Here is a 14765-nt window from a genome sequence, read left to right on the forward strand (position 1 = left end):
TTCAATGTGATTAAAACTGAATGAGTAGGCACTGACTTGTAGAGTGGACAGAAATATATAAAGGAAAAAAATGCTCCATATAAATATTTTTTTCAGTGAGAAGAGGAAATTATGACTTCAGTGGCGGCAGACAGATTTTTTCATACTGAACAATTTCTCTGAATAAATGATAATCTAAGAGCTACACACAATACATTGTAGTTATGTTTTATTTTTCTCTATTTCTGTTTTACTTAAAGAACTGACTTCCAATGTTTCAATAAATAGATGCTTTTGTTTTTTATTTTATTTATTTTTATTAAAAAGGCATTTCAAGATCCAATTAATTCTGTTTTGAATTAATATACAGTCAATACACACAATTAACTTACGACAAAACTAGCAAATAAAATCTCCAGGCTGTTATAACACTGAATGTCCAATGACAAAATGAACGGCGTGTTACATGCTGACCTGAGCAGCTGACACAAAAAAGCCTAGCATTTATCAAATAATTGTTAGGCAATAACTTAGAAAACCACTTTATTTAACTTCCGTTCTTAGAGATGAACTTTTTAGTTGACTGCCTGGAGACCCAGTGTAACTACTTTGTTGCACACCACCAACCAGCATGTGATTCCCACTCCACCTGAAAGGACAAGAGATCTCCGTCAGTGGCAAGCAGTCTAAGCTTGACAGAGGTCAAGCACATTCATTCATATCAACACTAAACTTGTGTTTGAACCAGTATTAGTCTGACAACGCTGTCTGTCTCACCCAATTTAGATTCCAATACAAAAAAGCTATACTGTACATGCATTACATCACCCTATCTGGAGGTGCCCTGCGTGTTTATAATTTCATAGTCTACAAAAGAAAAAACATGAGACTGATTACCTGCCACTCCTGTTGGGAAGGCCACGAGCCGCTCCACAGGGGCAATCCATTTACTAGGGACCACTGTCACTGGGTCAGAGTAATATTTCCATATCAAAGAGATCATCACAGCAGCCTGAAAAATAACCAAAAAAAAATGTGTACAATTCAGTTATAGCTATATCTATTTAAATGAATTTGGGAAATGAAAGGTAAAAAATATAACTTTTTTTGGCATTTTATTAGACTGTCATGAAAGGAATGTCAACTTCTACATTTCAAGTTCTAAAAACCTCAAAATGAAGAACTTATCAGCAGGATTTGGAGCCAAAACATGGCCCGTGATTACATTTAGAGAACAGAACAAGGACATGCACAAATCTGGACAAAATACACTTTTGCTTCTACTTAAAATGTCCACCTACCTGCAGTATGTAAAAGACAATGTTCACAACCCATTTCATTTTGGCTTGTTGTGCTGTTCTTGATTTCACTGTAAAAGGAAGGAAATACATAACTGTTAGACTTACAACACTTTTCGTGCTGATTTAGCCTTTTTCCCCAGTTCCTGTTTCCCTGATAATCTCATGAAGGTGACATTTTGTTTCACTTTATTATCTGATTCAGTGGGAACATTTGAGGTGTGGGCCCTTACCCAGAAGTCTTTACTAACCCATGTTGTACTTTACCAATTAATATGTTCCACCCAGTCATAGGGTAACATGCAAAGTATTACAGCAGTGAATTCTCTGTAAGGTTTTGGGCAGGACTGAAGTCACCACAATAGTAAGAAAAACATACCAAATAATTCATACACTGCATGAAGTTAATCGTTTTTGGACATTTAATGAAAATACTTTTCATTCAAATAGCAGATAGTCCCCCTTGAACACAATGTTAGAGACTGAGTCAGCTGTTCGGAAGTCCTAAGAACCGTAAAATCAGGACAAATAAGGTATTAAAATAAAAATAAAAATATTAATTTAAAATATTTGATAAAGCCAGTTTAATCTGGGCTGTACAGCCTGGTAATAGGTGTCAAACTGTCAGTGTACAGAGAATATCTATTTAAGATCTGTAAACGCTTTTGCACTGCTGTACACGTGCGTCACACTGAAACTCTGTTAAGGCACTTTCTGTGTGTGCAGAAGATAATCCTGAGGCTGAGGGTGAAGGACAGCAACAGGCAGCAGTTGTTCCCAGAGAACACTCAGTATGTATATTATCCAAAGCCTTCTACCACTTCCTGCTGTTAGTGGTGTGTATGTGTGGATCTCCTGTAGTAGACATGCACAGGTGTGAAGGACACATGTGCTTTACAGTAAAAGTGACTGAGTATCACCATGTATTTTTCCTTGTGTCTCAAATGGCAAGTGAATGCACAGGGAATTGACTACAAAGAACACCAATCCAAAACATTAACCCTGCAATAAAAGCTTTTTTAATTGCAACTCAACACCTTTGAGACAAAGTCCTGGCCTAGACTGATTCCTTTACAAGGCAATTTGTTGCATTATTGTTTTAGGACATCAGCCATGTGTTCCTGTTATGTTGCCTGGCCTTGGGACGTCAGTCACAGTTACTACTTCTGTTCCTCACCGTGTGTTTTCAGCTTGTCTGTCATCTTGTTGATTTTGCGCTCCAGTCTAGCATATCTAGCGAACTCATCCATCATGCTAATTGAGGACTGCTCCTTCTTCATCTCCTGGATTTCAGTCCTCATGTCGCTCTCCTGCTCAGCGTCTTTCTGCACCATCTTTGAGAGCTTAAAAAGAGGGAGACAAAAGAGAGACAGGATTTAACTGCAGTATGGGCTATTTTTTGTGGATGCAGAAACCCAGTCGTACCCATTGTCCTAGTCATTTATTTCTTGGTGGGCCACCAGGCCAAGAAACTTTTTTCTTTCCATCCATTCATTCGGAAATCAATCATTTGGGAGCCTCTGTGTGGCACTGAGTCAACTTATGTGTCATTGCCAAGGAAACTCTTGAAGCAATGGGAGTGCCAGTATTATCAGAGTGCCTTTAAATTACTAAAAAGCGGGAGCGCAAGCGTATGGGATGCAGGTTAGCTAACATGAACATAGCACTGCCTAAACACAGAAAAAGTCAACTAAATATATTCACATTTTTCTCCAAGACCCCAGATCCAAGCAAAAATACAGATGAGGAAGAAGTCACTGTCCCCCCTCCTTGTATTCTGACCACACGAATATGCCATCTTGTGCGCCTCATCTGTTTTTTTTGGTGGGTACCACCAGGTCTAAAACAAATTCTAGAGGAAACACTCCTAAAAGGGGATAATCACCTATGAATCCATCAGTGTTGACTTCCATTAAGGTAACACTTACAATGTTTGAGCATAGCGAAAATTAAAGTGGATTAACATGCTAGTCACAAGCTCCTGGAAACTTGAGGTCCAAGGATGCCGTACTGTTAGCAGCTTTGAGTCGTTGGCAGGATGAAGCTGATCACTATCTGCCTTTTATAACCTTTCTAGTTTTTCAATTTTTCAATTCAACAGAAGGAGTTAGTGTGCATTGTTTTCATGGATATTGACAAATGCATTGAAGGTTATGTTTGTAACTGAGACATACTTTTCTGACCTCTCTTTGCTATCATGGTTTTGGAGATGAGGCCTGCAGAACCATATTTAGGTTGAGACTAAAGATAACTAATTTACTGGCCTTGTTCTCTGGCTAAAAGGGAGTCTTGTTCTCAGACAACAGAATTGATCATTTAATTACACGTAGAACTGTGTACTTTGAGTTTTCTCTTGTCAGACACATTTCAGTCTTCACTGACCCAGGATCCTGTAAACAGGGAGACACCTTGAAGTATGTTTTAACTTAACTGTGTAAAGCAATGCAAGTCAATATCTACACATATTTAAACAAGCTAGTTAAACTCATTTAATTAAAAGGTGTACTTTTCCTTTTTCCTCCACAGTCTCCAGGAAATGTCTGCTGCATTTTCATGCTGATGTAAGCATGTTTGATTCCTCATAGCTGTTTTATGTCATGTCAGTTTTTCTTTATAGTTCACAGTATTCTCCTCTGCATTTGCATCTGCACGTCCTCCCCATCAACAGTCACAGAGGTAACCTGTTTTTTTTTTCAAACTACTGGTAAATATGTCAGTTTCTTATTTACATTTTTCAAGTGATAGTGCATTGAGCTATGAAGAGGTCTTGCATAGGATTGTGTGACTGAAACCACAGATACAATTTCATTATCTTGGCTGTATTAAATCACTGTGGTCCAAGTGATACAACAGTAGTCAAAGGCATGGACAGAAATTTGCCTTCTGGACACAGGAAGCATCCCACCTCAGGGAACTTCAGGGTGTCAAAAACCACCTCCATCAAACTGTTGCCTGATTGACAGGGTTGTAGAGGACAAGGTAGGACAATATTGTTATCTTTGTGGACGCATATCATGAAATAGTTTGCATGCTTATGGATAAACCGCATTTGCTTATGCATCAGAATTGACTCTGTTGGGAGCCTACTTGATTAGAATTCTAAAAAAACTGATACAGATGTTTTTGTTAGTTTTTACTTCGTCCGGTTTAGGTTTTTCCCCCTAAAACAGTTACAACTATGGTAAGAAGTTATCCTGTGATTTTACAGCTGCAGTTGTGACTGCATGTAGGATATTGTTTTCTGATTTAAACTGGGGTCTTTCCTTGTAACTCAGTGCAACAGCTGAACATCATGAGGGACTTTCATCAAGTTCATTGAGTTATTGGGGAAGTGACGTAGCCTGCTGTTCTCCAGATGGACATGAGAATCAACAGAGAGCCCTCAGAGACTTCCTGGAGGGAGAATCTATTGAATTAAAGGACTTTTTTATTGATCTTACAGGAGGACATGGAGACATTCTTTTCAAGTTGTGCGGATGAAGGGCTGAGGGTTAATGCCACGTTCCTTCATTTCTGATCAGGAGGGTCAGGAATCAATTTGTGACTCGTTAAAAGGGTTTTTTCTTGCTGGTGTTGTATTCATAATACTGTTGAAGCCCCTAACAACCGTATATCATGCTCACTTTGCTAGGTGTAATACAGTTTTTAAATTAGTTCAGACTTTATGGTCCGCACAGATTACGACTCCAACCGGCAAGGAGGTTCTAAGGAAGTGATGTGATGATTACAGCTCAGTGTGTCTGAAAAGACACATACTACTGTTTATTTACACAAAAGTACATTCAACAATAGTACACATAATGAGTACGTAGTGCCTACTATGCGATTTCAGATGCTGCGATGATCCCATTTAGAGTAGCATAAAACATGAAGAAGGGTACGCTTTAGGGCGTAGCAACATCATGATTAACTTCATTTTCACTGTGTAACTATTTCAGTGTGTTTTCAGTTAATTGTAACATTTTGGTCATCTAAAAAAGTCTCGTTCAGCATTTGGTTATACTAAAAAAAAAACTCTAAGGAATCCGATGTTCATTTTCCCCCCATTACATACATTTTAGTTTAGTTACATGTTTCACTGGTGAGAAATTAACCTTAGCAATATCAAAGTTCCCCCTAGGACGCTAACAAATACACTCTGCTAACCAAACTAGTAGCTGGATGCTTAGGGGTCGGCTCCAAACAGCCAACATGGCGACGGTCAAACTATAAAGTGGAGCCTTCAAAACCCTGAACAGAAGATGGACATACATCCACAAACCAATGGGTGACGTCACGGTGGCTACGTCCATTGTTATCATTTTTTTTATATGAATGATATCACTCGACAGCCTGGTGTAGGTAATAGTGGCAATATTCACTCACCATAAAGGCTCACAATTACAAAAACGCTGTTTATATGTGCGGAGCTTCACTACGATAAGCTGTCATGTAGCTAGTAATGTTACCTCGTGCACACACAGTGGGCAACCATAAAGCACCAAAGACAGTTTCGCCATTGTTTGTAGTAACTATAGGAGGTTATCGCTGGGGAAAAGCACACCTGAGTGTAGGATAATGCAGCATTATCCATGACACTGCTCTGTCAACAGTGGCTGCTCTGTTTGGTGTCTGCTGCACGAGACTACAATGCGTAGCTACAGCCGATACATGTGAGTCAAACAGCAGCGATAGCTTATACTTACACAGGAGGAAATGCTGGGTAGGAGTGATTTCATGAGATTGCACAGAAAAACTGAGACGAGCACCAGGAACCACGCATAGCCGGACGCCATGTTTCTCTCCGCCTATAATAAGCCTCCTCCCTTGTTGCAGCAGGACGGGTTGTTGTCTTTTTTTTTTTTACAACTCAATTCTCCAACTTTATTGGCATAAAATTGAATGACACGTACAAAGAAAAAACTAACTGAAAACAAAGAGTGAAAGGAACAACAACATATTAAAAACGAGAGATAAGAAGAAAAGGGGGAAAATGAATAACATTTAAATAAAGTATAAAATGAAATAAAATCATAGTTTTACATCAATTCATTCTGAGTATTGAGACAGTAATAATAAAGCATTTTAGTGTTTTTTCCATATGGATAAATCACCCTCTCCACACGTGTTTTAATATACAAAAAGATACCCAGAAGTTTTTAAACAAATATGTTGCAATGATAATAATCTAATGATGTCATATATAATAATATATCAGTCAGAGGGACCAAACCACTTTTACTGTAATACTCTAACTACACCAAGCAGCTAATACTTTTTGGTATATTGGTACTTTTACTGAGGTAAGGGATCTGAATACTTCTTCCACCACTGCTCAAGTCTGTTTCCCAGCCAATAGGCTACCTATATACAGATGAATGCACTCACACAGATTAGTCTGTATTAATACAACACTGTTACTTTTAGTTTATTTGTGCAAGTTGCACACTGGATCATTAATGGCTCCATACTAGTTGTGGTGTCACAAATCTTGCTCTTAGGTGCCTTAAACCTACATTTAAGGTAGGCAAAGAGAAACTTTCCACTTTCAGCAGATAAGTGTGGAAGCAGCCTTATAGTGTCAAACTCTGCACATACATGGCACTGTGAATGTCAAACAGTGTGAAGTAAAATACATGTTGTGCAGAGAGACCATGAGACTTAAGAAGATTCAGCAAGCTAGGTGGGGATTTTGTGTCTGTGGACCAAATGTGACTAGTCATTCACAAACGGCTGCAGGAATACAGAAGATATAAGAAATGAATGGTTGGGAGATGGTGATTGCATTTCATGTTATGTTGATTAGAGCTTGTTTGATTACAGAGTTTTGCAAAGTGGTGAAGAATATTTGAAGTCAAGTTAACATTTTGTCATTTACTTGTTTTAGGTAAGAGACAGACACACCCCTGATTAAATTCCTAACTAGACTGATAAAGCAGTAAATTGAATGGCCTGTTTAAGGGCGTTGTGCATGGCCAGTCAGGGTAGGTTTCCTTATAACTGTGTGCCTGTGATGTTACTTTGAGTTAGTAGACATATTTTTCCTTAGTTCAGCCAAGTTTGCATTTTTGTTTTGATCTGGTTGAACAGTGTGAATAAACCGTTAGATGCAGGCCGTCTCTTCTCCGCAGTTCCAGGAGATGTCGTTAACATCCTTCAGTTTGTCACAGATTTTTAGAGCTAACATCAACAAGATGTTGGTAACCATTTGAGGATCTCCTCACTGTTCTCCTCCTTCAGACTGTATAATCTGAGTGACAACCTCCAGCTGTAACTTTAAATATAAACAACAATTGTCTTCAGGTTCTTGTTCTCAGCATTATGCTTCTTAACCGTCTCTTCCAGACGGGACATTTTGTTCGTCTGGTCGGTGACATTAACAACCAGCTGCTTGACTGTATAGCAGAAAGGGAGGTCATTGCTTCAGGAGGGTACATTGTCACGTTTATTTCGAAGTTCGAGACTTGTCCAAATAAAGCCTTCAAAGTTGTTCATGTTCAATAGAGAGCTCCTGAATGGGCCCCCCAATTGCAATGGTGTCATTGTTCCTTTTGTTTCCTCGGTGAGGAAGCTCTTCTGAAAGGTTTTGTTTTGTTTTTGTTTTTGTTTTTTTGTTTATTTTTAGCAGATTTTTTTATTTACTTAAAAAAAAGTGATCTAACATAAAATTCAACTTTAAGACAATTAACTGTCAAACATTGTAAATAAATAATGTGCAATGTTCAATACACACAAACATATCTGATATAATACCACAGATTCTAACCTAAGTAGTGTGCTCAATAATCTACAAGCAAATGTAACTCTACTTGATACATTTTTCTAATGTGATCAGATCTAATCCAATATAATCTAGTTTCCAGAAAGATAAGTGTAACCAGAAAGGTCTCAAGAGCTCAAGGTGATATCTTCAAATTTCTTGTTTTATCTAATTAGGAGTCTAAACCAAAACCAGTTGTTGCAGCTGTGGAGTTGCTTGACTTCATGCAGTAGTTATATAATAATTAGGTCAATCAGGTTATACTGGTAATAGCTAAAGCAAAGCAAGGGTTATTAATACAAACTCATCATCTTCACAACAACACATGCAGCTCAATATGTTTCATAAATGTCATATAAGAACTCATAGATATAGATGATACAAGTGGCAGTACTTTTTCCAGGGTGTTTGCAGCTTTTATGATTATTAGACTTCTTTTTTTAAGACCTTGATAAAAAAAAAAGTTGAACAACAAAGAAATACAAATCACACAGCGGGAAACTCCAGCATTTAAAAACGTGTCATACTTGTTTTAAACTTTATATACTATTAATACATAATAACATTTACATGGTCAGCACCATGCATGTTTTCAAACAGTTTTCACGCCCTCCCACAGTCCGTGATTACAAAGTGAGAGTTACTTGCTTTGACTGATTGGCACACGATCCTGTCCACACAGGTAAGTTGCTATGGTTCAAAAATGTGCTGCCTCGACCTCGAAGCCAATCACAGGAATCAAGGGGCGGGGAATAACTCTTCCTGGTAGGTTGGTAGGATAAGGAATGAAATATACTGAGAGGGGGATCCAATCCGGTTTGAGCTAGTTCTGGTACTGGTCGGACGTCGTTTACATTAAGTTACAGACTGTTCTGGAGGTGAGCTGACTGAGGTGTGGGGGCTCATTCACGTTTCATTGAGTTTCCTGAACTGCAAAAAGCTGCTTTGTTCTTTTTTTTATACATATATATACCTCTGCTGCACAACCTGAGCTACAATGGGAAGGAAGAAAGTAAGTGAAAATGTTTGGACTGTGGAATTTCAGTGCATGCAGACTACTAGTTAATATTTCTTAAATCGATAGGCTGTTTCTATTAAGCTATAATGTATTTTTTTCACTCTGCATGTGCTGTTATGTAGCTTTACATTCTGCTGGCTACATTGTGTGTCCATGTGCATGTGTGAAGTCCATCGTCGCTGCGTTCAGCTCTGCCCTGTTGATACAGGGAAGTGGCGCCTTTTTACTTAGTACAGGGCAGCGTGCTTTTTAATCGAGCACGTTTGCGCCTTGCATGTTCTCCTTTAATGCCAACACTTTGTAGTTCTTTTGCTAAAACATATATCAGTCTTTGGTTTAATAATAACCAATCTTCACTGGGTGTCGAGATCAAACAAAGGGGTGTAACCACCGTCGATGTACAGGTTACCATTTTAAGGGAAATTCTTGCGTAATTGCCTCAGGATATTTCAACGTATGGCGGCTGTACTCGCCGCCATTCAGGCAGCTGTTTGCACTTAAGATATGTCGAAGTATTAAATGCTTATTTGCAACCAAAACCGTGGATATTTTTACCCCTGTTGTGCGCGCACCGCAAATCTGGTGCGCGTCACCGATGAGGTGCACAGTCTTTTCTTAAAGAAGCGTCATGGTGGCTGATGTATAATGGAAAAGACAGCGACACGTCTGCTCCTTTTAACTCAAGCCTGTGTGCTCATGTCGGGGAGGGATGAGTCGGATCTTCAGTAAAGTTGGGAACATGAGGCGGATTCCGAGTATGGTTGCATGGAAGTGCATGCGGAGGTGGAGCGACCACACTTCCCTCTTCTTAAAGTAGCTACGGCACCATTCTTATTTAACAAAAAAAACATGTCTGTCCCATGAATAATAAACCACAGCGCTTAGGGTTAAACTGCGGAAATCTCATTTTTAGTGAATTTAGAAACGCGTTAGATTCCCCTCCCCACTTAAAGGTTGCATAATGTCTTTGTGATTTAATGGAGGGAGAGGTGCCCATCCCCCCTTTTCATTACACACCCACTCCAGCTCACTCATGAATGGTTGTTGTTCCTCACTTAATTCTTTCTTTCTCCCTCTCTCTGTTTCTTATAGTCTAGCAGTGATGCAGATGCAAGCGCAGAGGTTGGTATTAAAGCTTTCAGTCCATTCTTTTATTTATTTTGTGAGGTACTCTAGCACCATCTGACACCTAAATGAACATTTTGTTCTACTTTGTGTCGGGACAAAGAGAGGGTCTCAGTTGGTACAGGACGGCTCTTAACTTGGTTCAGCACCGCCCAATTTTACACTGCTAGTAAGAGACTGAGGTTCCAAGGATAGCAGTGTCACTCAGTTGGTGTTTTACTACACAATGATGGACAAAACCTGGTCAGTCTACACGGGTTTGTGGAGCTGTGCAGCCTCTAGGGGGCGCTGCTTAATATGCAACTCAAACTGGCCTGTATTTACAGTGTGCACCCTGTTTACCTTCCGCTCTTTCAAAGAGTTTCCCAACTCTAACTCTCAAATTCTCCCATGTTGGGATCATAGGAAGAATTTTCTCAATTGATCGTTTGATCTAAAATAAAATCTAAAAGCTGTTAAAAAAAAAAAAAAAAAAAAATCATTAATAAAAATTAAAAAAAAAAGACATAAGAAAATAAGTTAATCAAGTAATTGTTGCAACTCTACTTGAGTTCAGTCTTAGTTTCATCAGTGTTTTATTAGTTTGTTAATTTGTGTATAACTAATGACACATGTCCAAGTAATTCTTACTGTCAGAAGCAGAAAGGTTTTGACTAACCCGTAGTTGGGTTCAGTTGTAGGTCTAGTTTAGAAATTGGTGCATTTTTAAGGTGATTGTTTATTAGTCTTTTAAACTTGTGTCATAGCATGGCCCAGAAGTTCATAATAATTGTTGAAAAATGTTTTGTGTGTTTTAATGTGTATCAATAACTAAATTAACGTCTTATGTTCTTTTTCAGCCAAGGAGAAAGTCTCTACGGTTGTCGGATGTAAGTTTTATGAAGACGAGCAATGATATTTTAATAAAATCAAGATATTACTATATATATTCTGTTAATATGATATATAATTATATGCTTTTTGGGTCTTTCTTGTGTTACAGAAAGAGACAAAACCAGAGCCAAAACCACAGCCAGAGAAGACAAAGGTAAAAGAAAAACTCTTGCATCTATTCAAAAATAACTTCTTTAGTCACATTTAACGGTGTGTTACAAGCTTGGCTTCGTTTGTTTTTGATATGTTAGGCAGCTCCCAAGCCTAAAAAGGTAAAGGAGCCAGCAAAGCCCAAGCCAGAGAAGAAGAAGAAAGAAGAAGAAGAAGAACCCGAGGTTGAGAAAGAAGAGGCCCCTGCAGAAAATGGAGATGCCAAAGCTGAGGAGGTACCGAAAGTTTTCATCTACTCTTTACATGTAAAATATAGTTGGTTCCATTCCAGCCAGGAAACTTTTGTTGCATGGTAAAAATTAATCTAAAAACAAATGTATGCTTTGTTTGCACTGCAACAATGTTCAAAGAGAACAGATTGATCGAGCATACTTTTTCTTTTCAGGATGCTGCTGCAGCAGATGAAGCTGTCGAAAAGGAAGATGACGAGGAGGATGAGGAAGAGGAGGATAAACCTGAAGAGGAGGAAAAAGCAGCAGAGTAGTAGTAACAACCCGTAAACTCACATGCCAATGCTCCCTGTACCTCCTTTCTTGTACAATGCAGAGATTATTTTTATCTACTATTTTCTTAAGAGAGCAATGTTTTTAGGGATGTGAATGCAGAAATGCATTTTTTTTTAAATACTAAAAATGTCGTTCAATTTCATGGCTTCTGTGAAGGGAAAGTTTTGGTCATTGTGTTGGGCTTTTTTTCCCCATTGTACCTGTTTTTTTGTTTTTTTTCTCCCTTGTCTCCCTGGCTTCTTGTTTTGCTTTTAGATACTAGTTTTCTGCATGACATGCAGTCATGCCTATATCAGGAATTTGACGTTCAACTCTGGGAGAGTTCACCTGAAACATCTGGAGGGATTTTGTACCTGTACTGTTTTGAAATGTAATACATCGTAATTTTTCTGCGTTTGATAGGGAAATGGATGATCGAAAGTTTGAGAGTTGTGTTCTATGCTAAGTAATTTGTTCACAATATCAACTTAAATCATACTCATCAGTACTGGAATTTTTTGGGTTGAATTTTTTTTCTTTTCTTGTTAGTTGCAGCATTATAAGAACATTTGTATAGCTGCTGTAAAATGTTGTTTTTTTAAATCATGATGTTGCAATTTCTATGTGCAGTCAGTGATGGTACATTTATGGATGGTTAATGTCCTCAACTACACTCAAAACAAAACACAAGTTACCATACTTGTCATGGCTTATGCTTTGAGAACAACTGTACTTTCACTTAAGTCAACAAAATGTATAAGTCACACATTTGTGGATGTATGTATGGTTGTTTTTCGATGTCTCTACCAATGTACAGTTTCCTCTTTTAAAAAATAAAAAACACATTTCTTTGATATGAGTGGTATAAAATGCTGATTAAAGTGGGTATTTTAAGTATTTGCTTTTCATTTTTCAAAGTGATGGAGGTAAATTCACTAATTGAATTATTGGTATTAACTATATCAGTATAAACTAGATATGAACAGAAAACCCTGAAGCTAAAGAAACCTATAATATACTGTGTGTTGCCTTCTGATTTGAAACCTATTTCCAAGTTAACTTGATAGAACTGGTGGCAATAACTACATATGCTGATATTTTTTTTTTTTTTTTTTTAAATCTAAGAAATAAGCCTGAAGAAAGTAAAATGACTGGTTAAAGGCCCAGTCAGCAATTAGATAAGTCTGATAAATTCACACACTTTTCGGCTCAGGCCTTGGGATGTTACCTGCTTTGTCCAGTTGATGATTCAGTGTTGATCAAGAAATTTAGATTTAGTTCTTGTAACAAAGTTATGAGAAGTAGGTTCCAATTATGCACATTTAACTTGTCCTTCAAAAATCTTGAGTTAAGTGTCAAATGTTTAGACACAAAATACAGTCTGTTAAACATTACAACTACACAGCCATCCTTACTGTAAAACCCTATAATGCACTAATGCAGTTAATGTTGCCCCCTAATTTTATTCATAGAAAGTGTCACAGCATGTGTGACAAGGACACAATAACAAGGCAATCAGGCATCATAATGAAATACAGGTATCATAAAAGACATGACTTAACTTTCACTTTGTCAAAAAGGTCGACATGTTAACAGGACAAAGGGTAAAAGTTCTAATAATTACAGAAATATAATTTAAGAGAAAAGGAAGGCAATCTTTAAAAATTCTTGAAGTGTGCTAACTGTATGTGCACGTCTTCAAATTTTAGACTCAAAGTACTTTTCTAGATTCACTCCTGTTCAAACAATGAGGTCCCTTACTTGGGTATTAAAAAGCGGAGAAACCTGCCAGCATCAGTCCCAACCAAAATGAACATCTCACCCTGCATTCATTTCCTCAGCTCAATAATCCCAGCAGGATACTGGCAAAAACCTTACCACGATACAATGTTTGGAATGGTTAATGACCAAACATTAAGTGGTCATCCCTCCAATTCACTAAGTCAGACCTATCACTGGACATTTGTATAAACAAATTTTAAGCTACTGGATGGTGGATAAAGTTCTGTCTTGGGAAAATATGGAACAATAGCTAATAGCACCAATGAGATCAAAAGAGTTTCTCCTTGTCTGTAGGTCTAGCCAAAAAGAGCTTGTAAGAGTGAGGTTATTACAACTCTTCAAGATATTAAACACTATCATTTACTTTCAAGAACAATATAAGTCAAGTCAAACTTTATATATATAGCACGTCATATGCAGGGTAACACAATGTGCTTTACATTAAATGATTATGCAATTGTCATACTGCCTCCCTCAAACCCCATGTTCCAGCAACACCAATAACTTCGTCATAGACTGTTGTGAAAAGTAATGTTCTCACCTGCTTTTGAGAGTGTTAAGTGTGTGTGTGGTGGTGGTGGTGGTGGGGGGACTCTCAGGTCCTCAGGCAGGGCATTTCATCTACTGGGGGCAAAAATACAGAAGGTAGCCCCTCCTGCTTCACAGTTAGTATGAGATGGTTAAAAGACCGCTGCCTGAGGACCATCTTTTTTTATATACTGTCATCCAAGGCCATTTAGAGCTTGATTCTAGTTTTGACGGGAAGCCAGTGCAGAGATATAAGAACAGGTGTAATGTGTTCAGATAATGCTAATAAAACTATTTTTTCTACTTCAGAGTAAGGTCAGCCTGTGAGGCCTATGGGGTTTCCTTAAAAGGGTCAGATTTAAAAGACCAACCTTTTTTTTTTTAAAAGTTGGGTACAGAGTGCAAATAGTGCAGAACTAAACTTCTATAAACATATGCCCACATCAGCAATGAAAGCTTGGGATAGGGAAGTATCTGAATTGGTACAAAACCTAGATTGGGATGCAATTTGGGATTATGTGACTGGTGCTTTGAAAAACCCAAATCACCAAGTATAAACATTTGAAATTTGGTCACACAGCATATCTGGTGGTACTGGTGCCCATGTTGCTCATTTTGTTCCCATAGCTCTTTTATACATGTTGTACAGTATTGGAGCCTCCAGGAGTTTTGGGATTTTGGGGGAAGATTAGTAGTACCCTTTCAGATTTAACGTGGGTACAGTTACTTGCTGTACATCTTTTAAATGATGATTCCCATGTTTCTCT

The 14765-nt window shown here is 38.0% G+C and overlaps 2 protein-coding genes across 3 annotated transcripts; one reads left to right on the forward strand and one right to left on the reverse strand.

Annotated features, from left to right (window-relative positions):
• Positions 1–291: 291 nt before the first annotated feature.
• On the reverse strand, positions 292–6092 carry get1 (guided entry of tail-anchored proteins factor 1). Its single transcript, XM_062419821.1, has 5 exons — positions 5963–6092; positions 2455–2620; positions 1281–1348; positions 877–991; positions 292–628 (listed from the first exon to the last, which is right to left on the reverse strand). Exons 1-5 carry the CDS (start codon positions 6050–6052, stop codon positions 555–557), a joined length of 513 nt encoding a protein of 170 aa, XP_062275805.1. The 5' UTR covers positions 6053–6092; the 3' UTR covers positions 292–554.
• Positions 6093–8823: 2731 nt separating this feature from the next.
• LOC133980861 (non-histone chromosomal protein HMG-14A-like) lies at positions 8824–12542 on the forward strand. Of its 2 annotated transcripts, none has more exons than XM_062419686.1 (6): positions 8824–9028; positions 10127–10156; positions 10999–11028; positions 11142–11186; positions 11284–11418; positions 11589–12542. In XM_062419686.1, the coding sequence occupies exons 1-6, from the start codon at positions 9014–9016 to the stop codon at positions 11685–11687; spliced, it is 354 nt and encodes a 117-aa protein (XP_062275670.1). In that variant the 5' UTR covers positions 8824–9013; the 3' UTR covers positions 11688–12542. The 2 variants fall into 2 exon arrangements, with proteins under 2 accessions (XP_062275670.1, XP_062275671.1); XM_062419687.1 differs by having other exon boundaries at positions 8825–9028; positions 11148–11186.
• Positions 12543–14765: the final 2223 nt, after the last annotated feature.

Source organism: Scomber scombrus, chromosome 5 (genome assembly GCF_963691925.1).
Source record: "Scomber scombrus chromosome 5, fScoSco1.1, whole genome shotgun sequence".
NCBI lineage: Eukaryota > Metazoa > Chordata > Actinopteri > Scombriformes > Scombridae > Scomber > Scomber scombrus.

Excerpts from the sequence above, each read along its gene's own strand:
- get1 (XM_062419821.1), bottom strand. The coding sequence starts at position 6,052 with ATGGCGTCCGGCTATGCGTGGTTCCTGGTGCTCGTCTCAGTTTTTCTG. Across the intron at positions 2,621-5,962 it reads TACCCAGCATTTCCTCCTGT|CTCTCAAAGATGGTGCAGAA; the intron begins GTAAGTATAAGC and ends CCTCTTTTTAAG. Across the intron at positions 992-1,280 it reads TTGTCTTTTACATACTGCAG|GCTGCTGTGATGATCTCTTT; the intron begins GTAGGTGGACAT and ends GTTATTTTTCAG.
- LOC133980861 (XM_062419686.1), top strand. Across the intron at positions 10,157-10,998 it reads ATGCAGATGCAAGCGCAGAG|CCAAGGAGAAAGTCTCTACG; the intron begins GTTGGTATTAAA and ends GTTCTTTTTCAG. Across the intron at positions 11,187-11,283 it reads CACAGCCAGAGAAGACAAAG|GCAGCTCCCAAGCCTAAAAA; the intron begins GTAAAAGAAAAA and ends TTGATATGTTAG.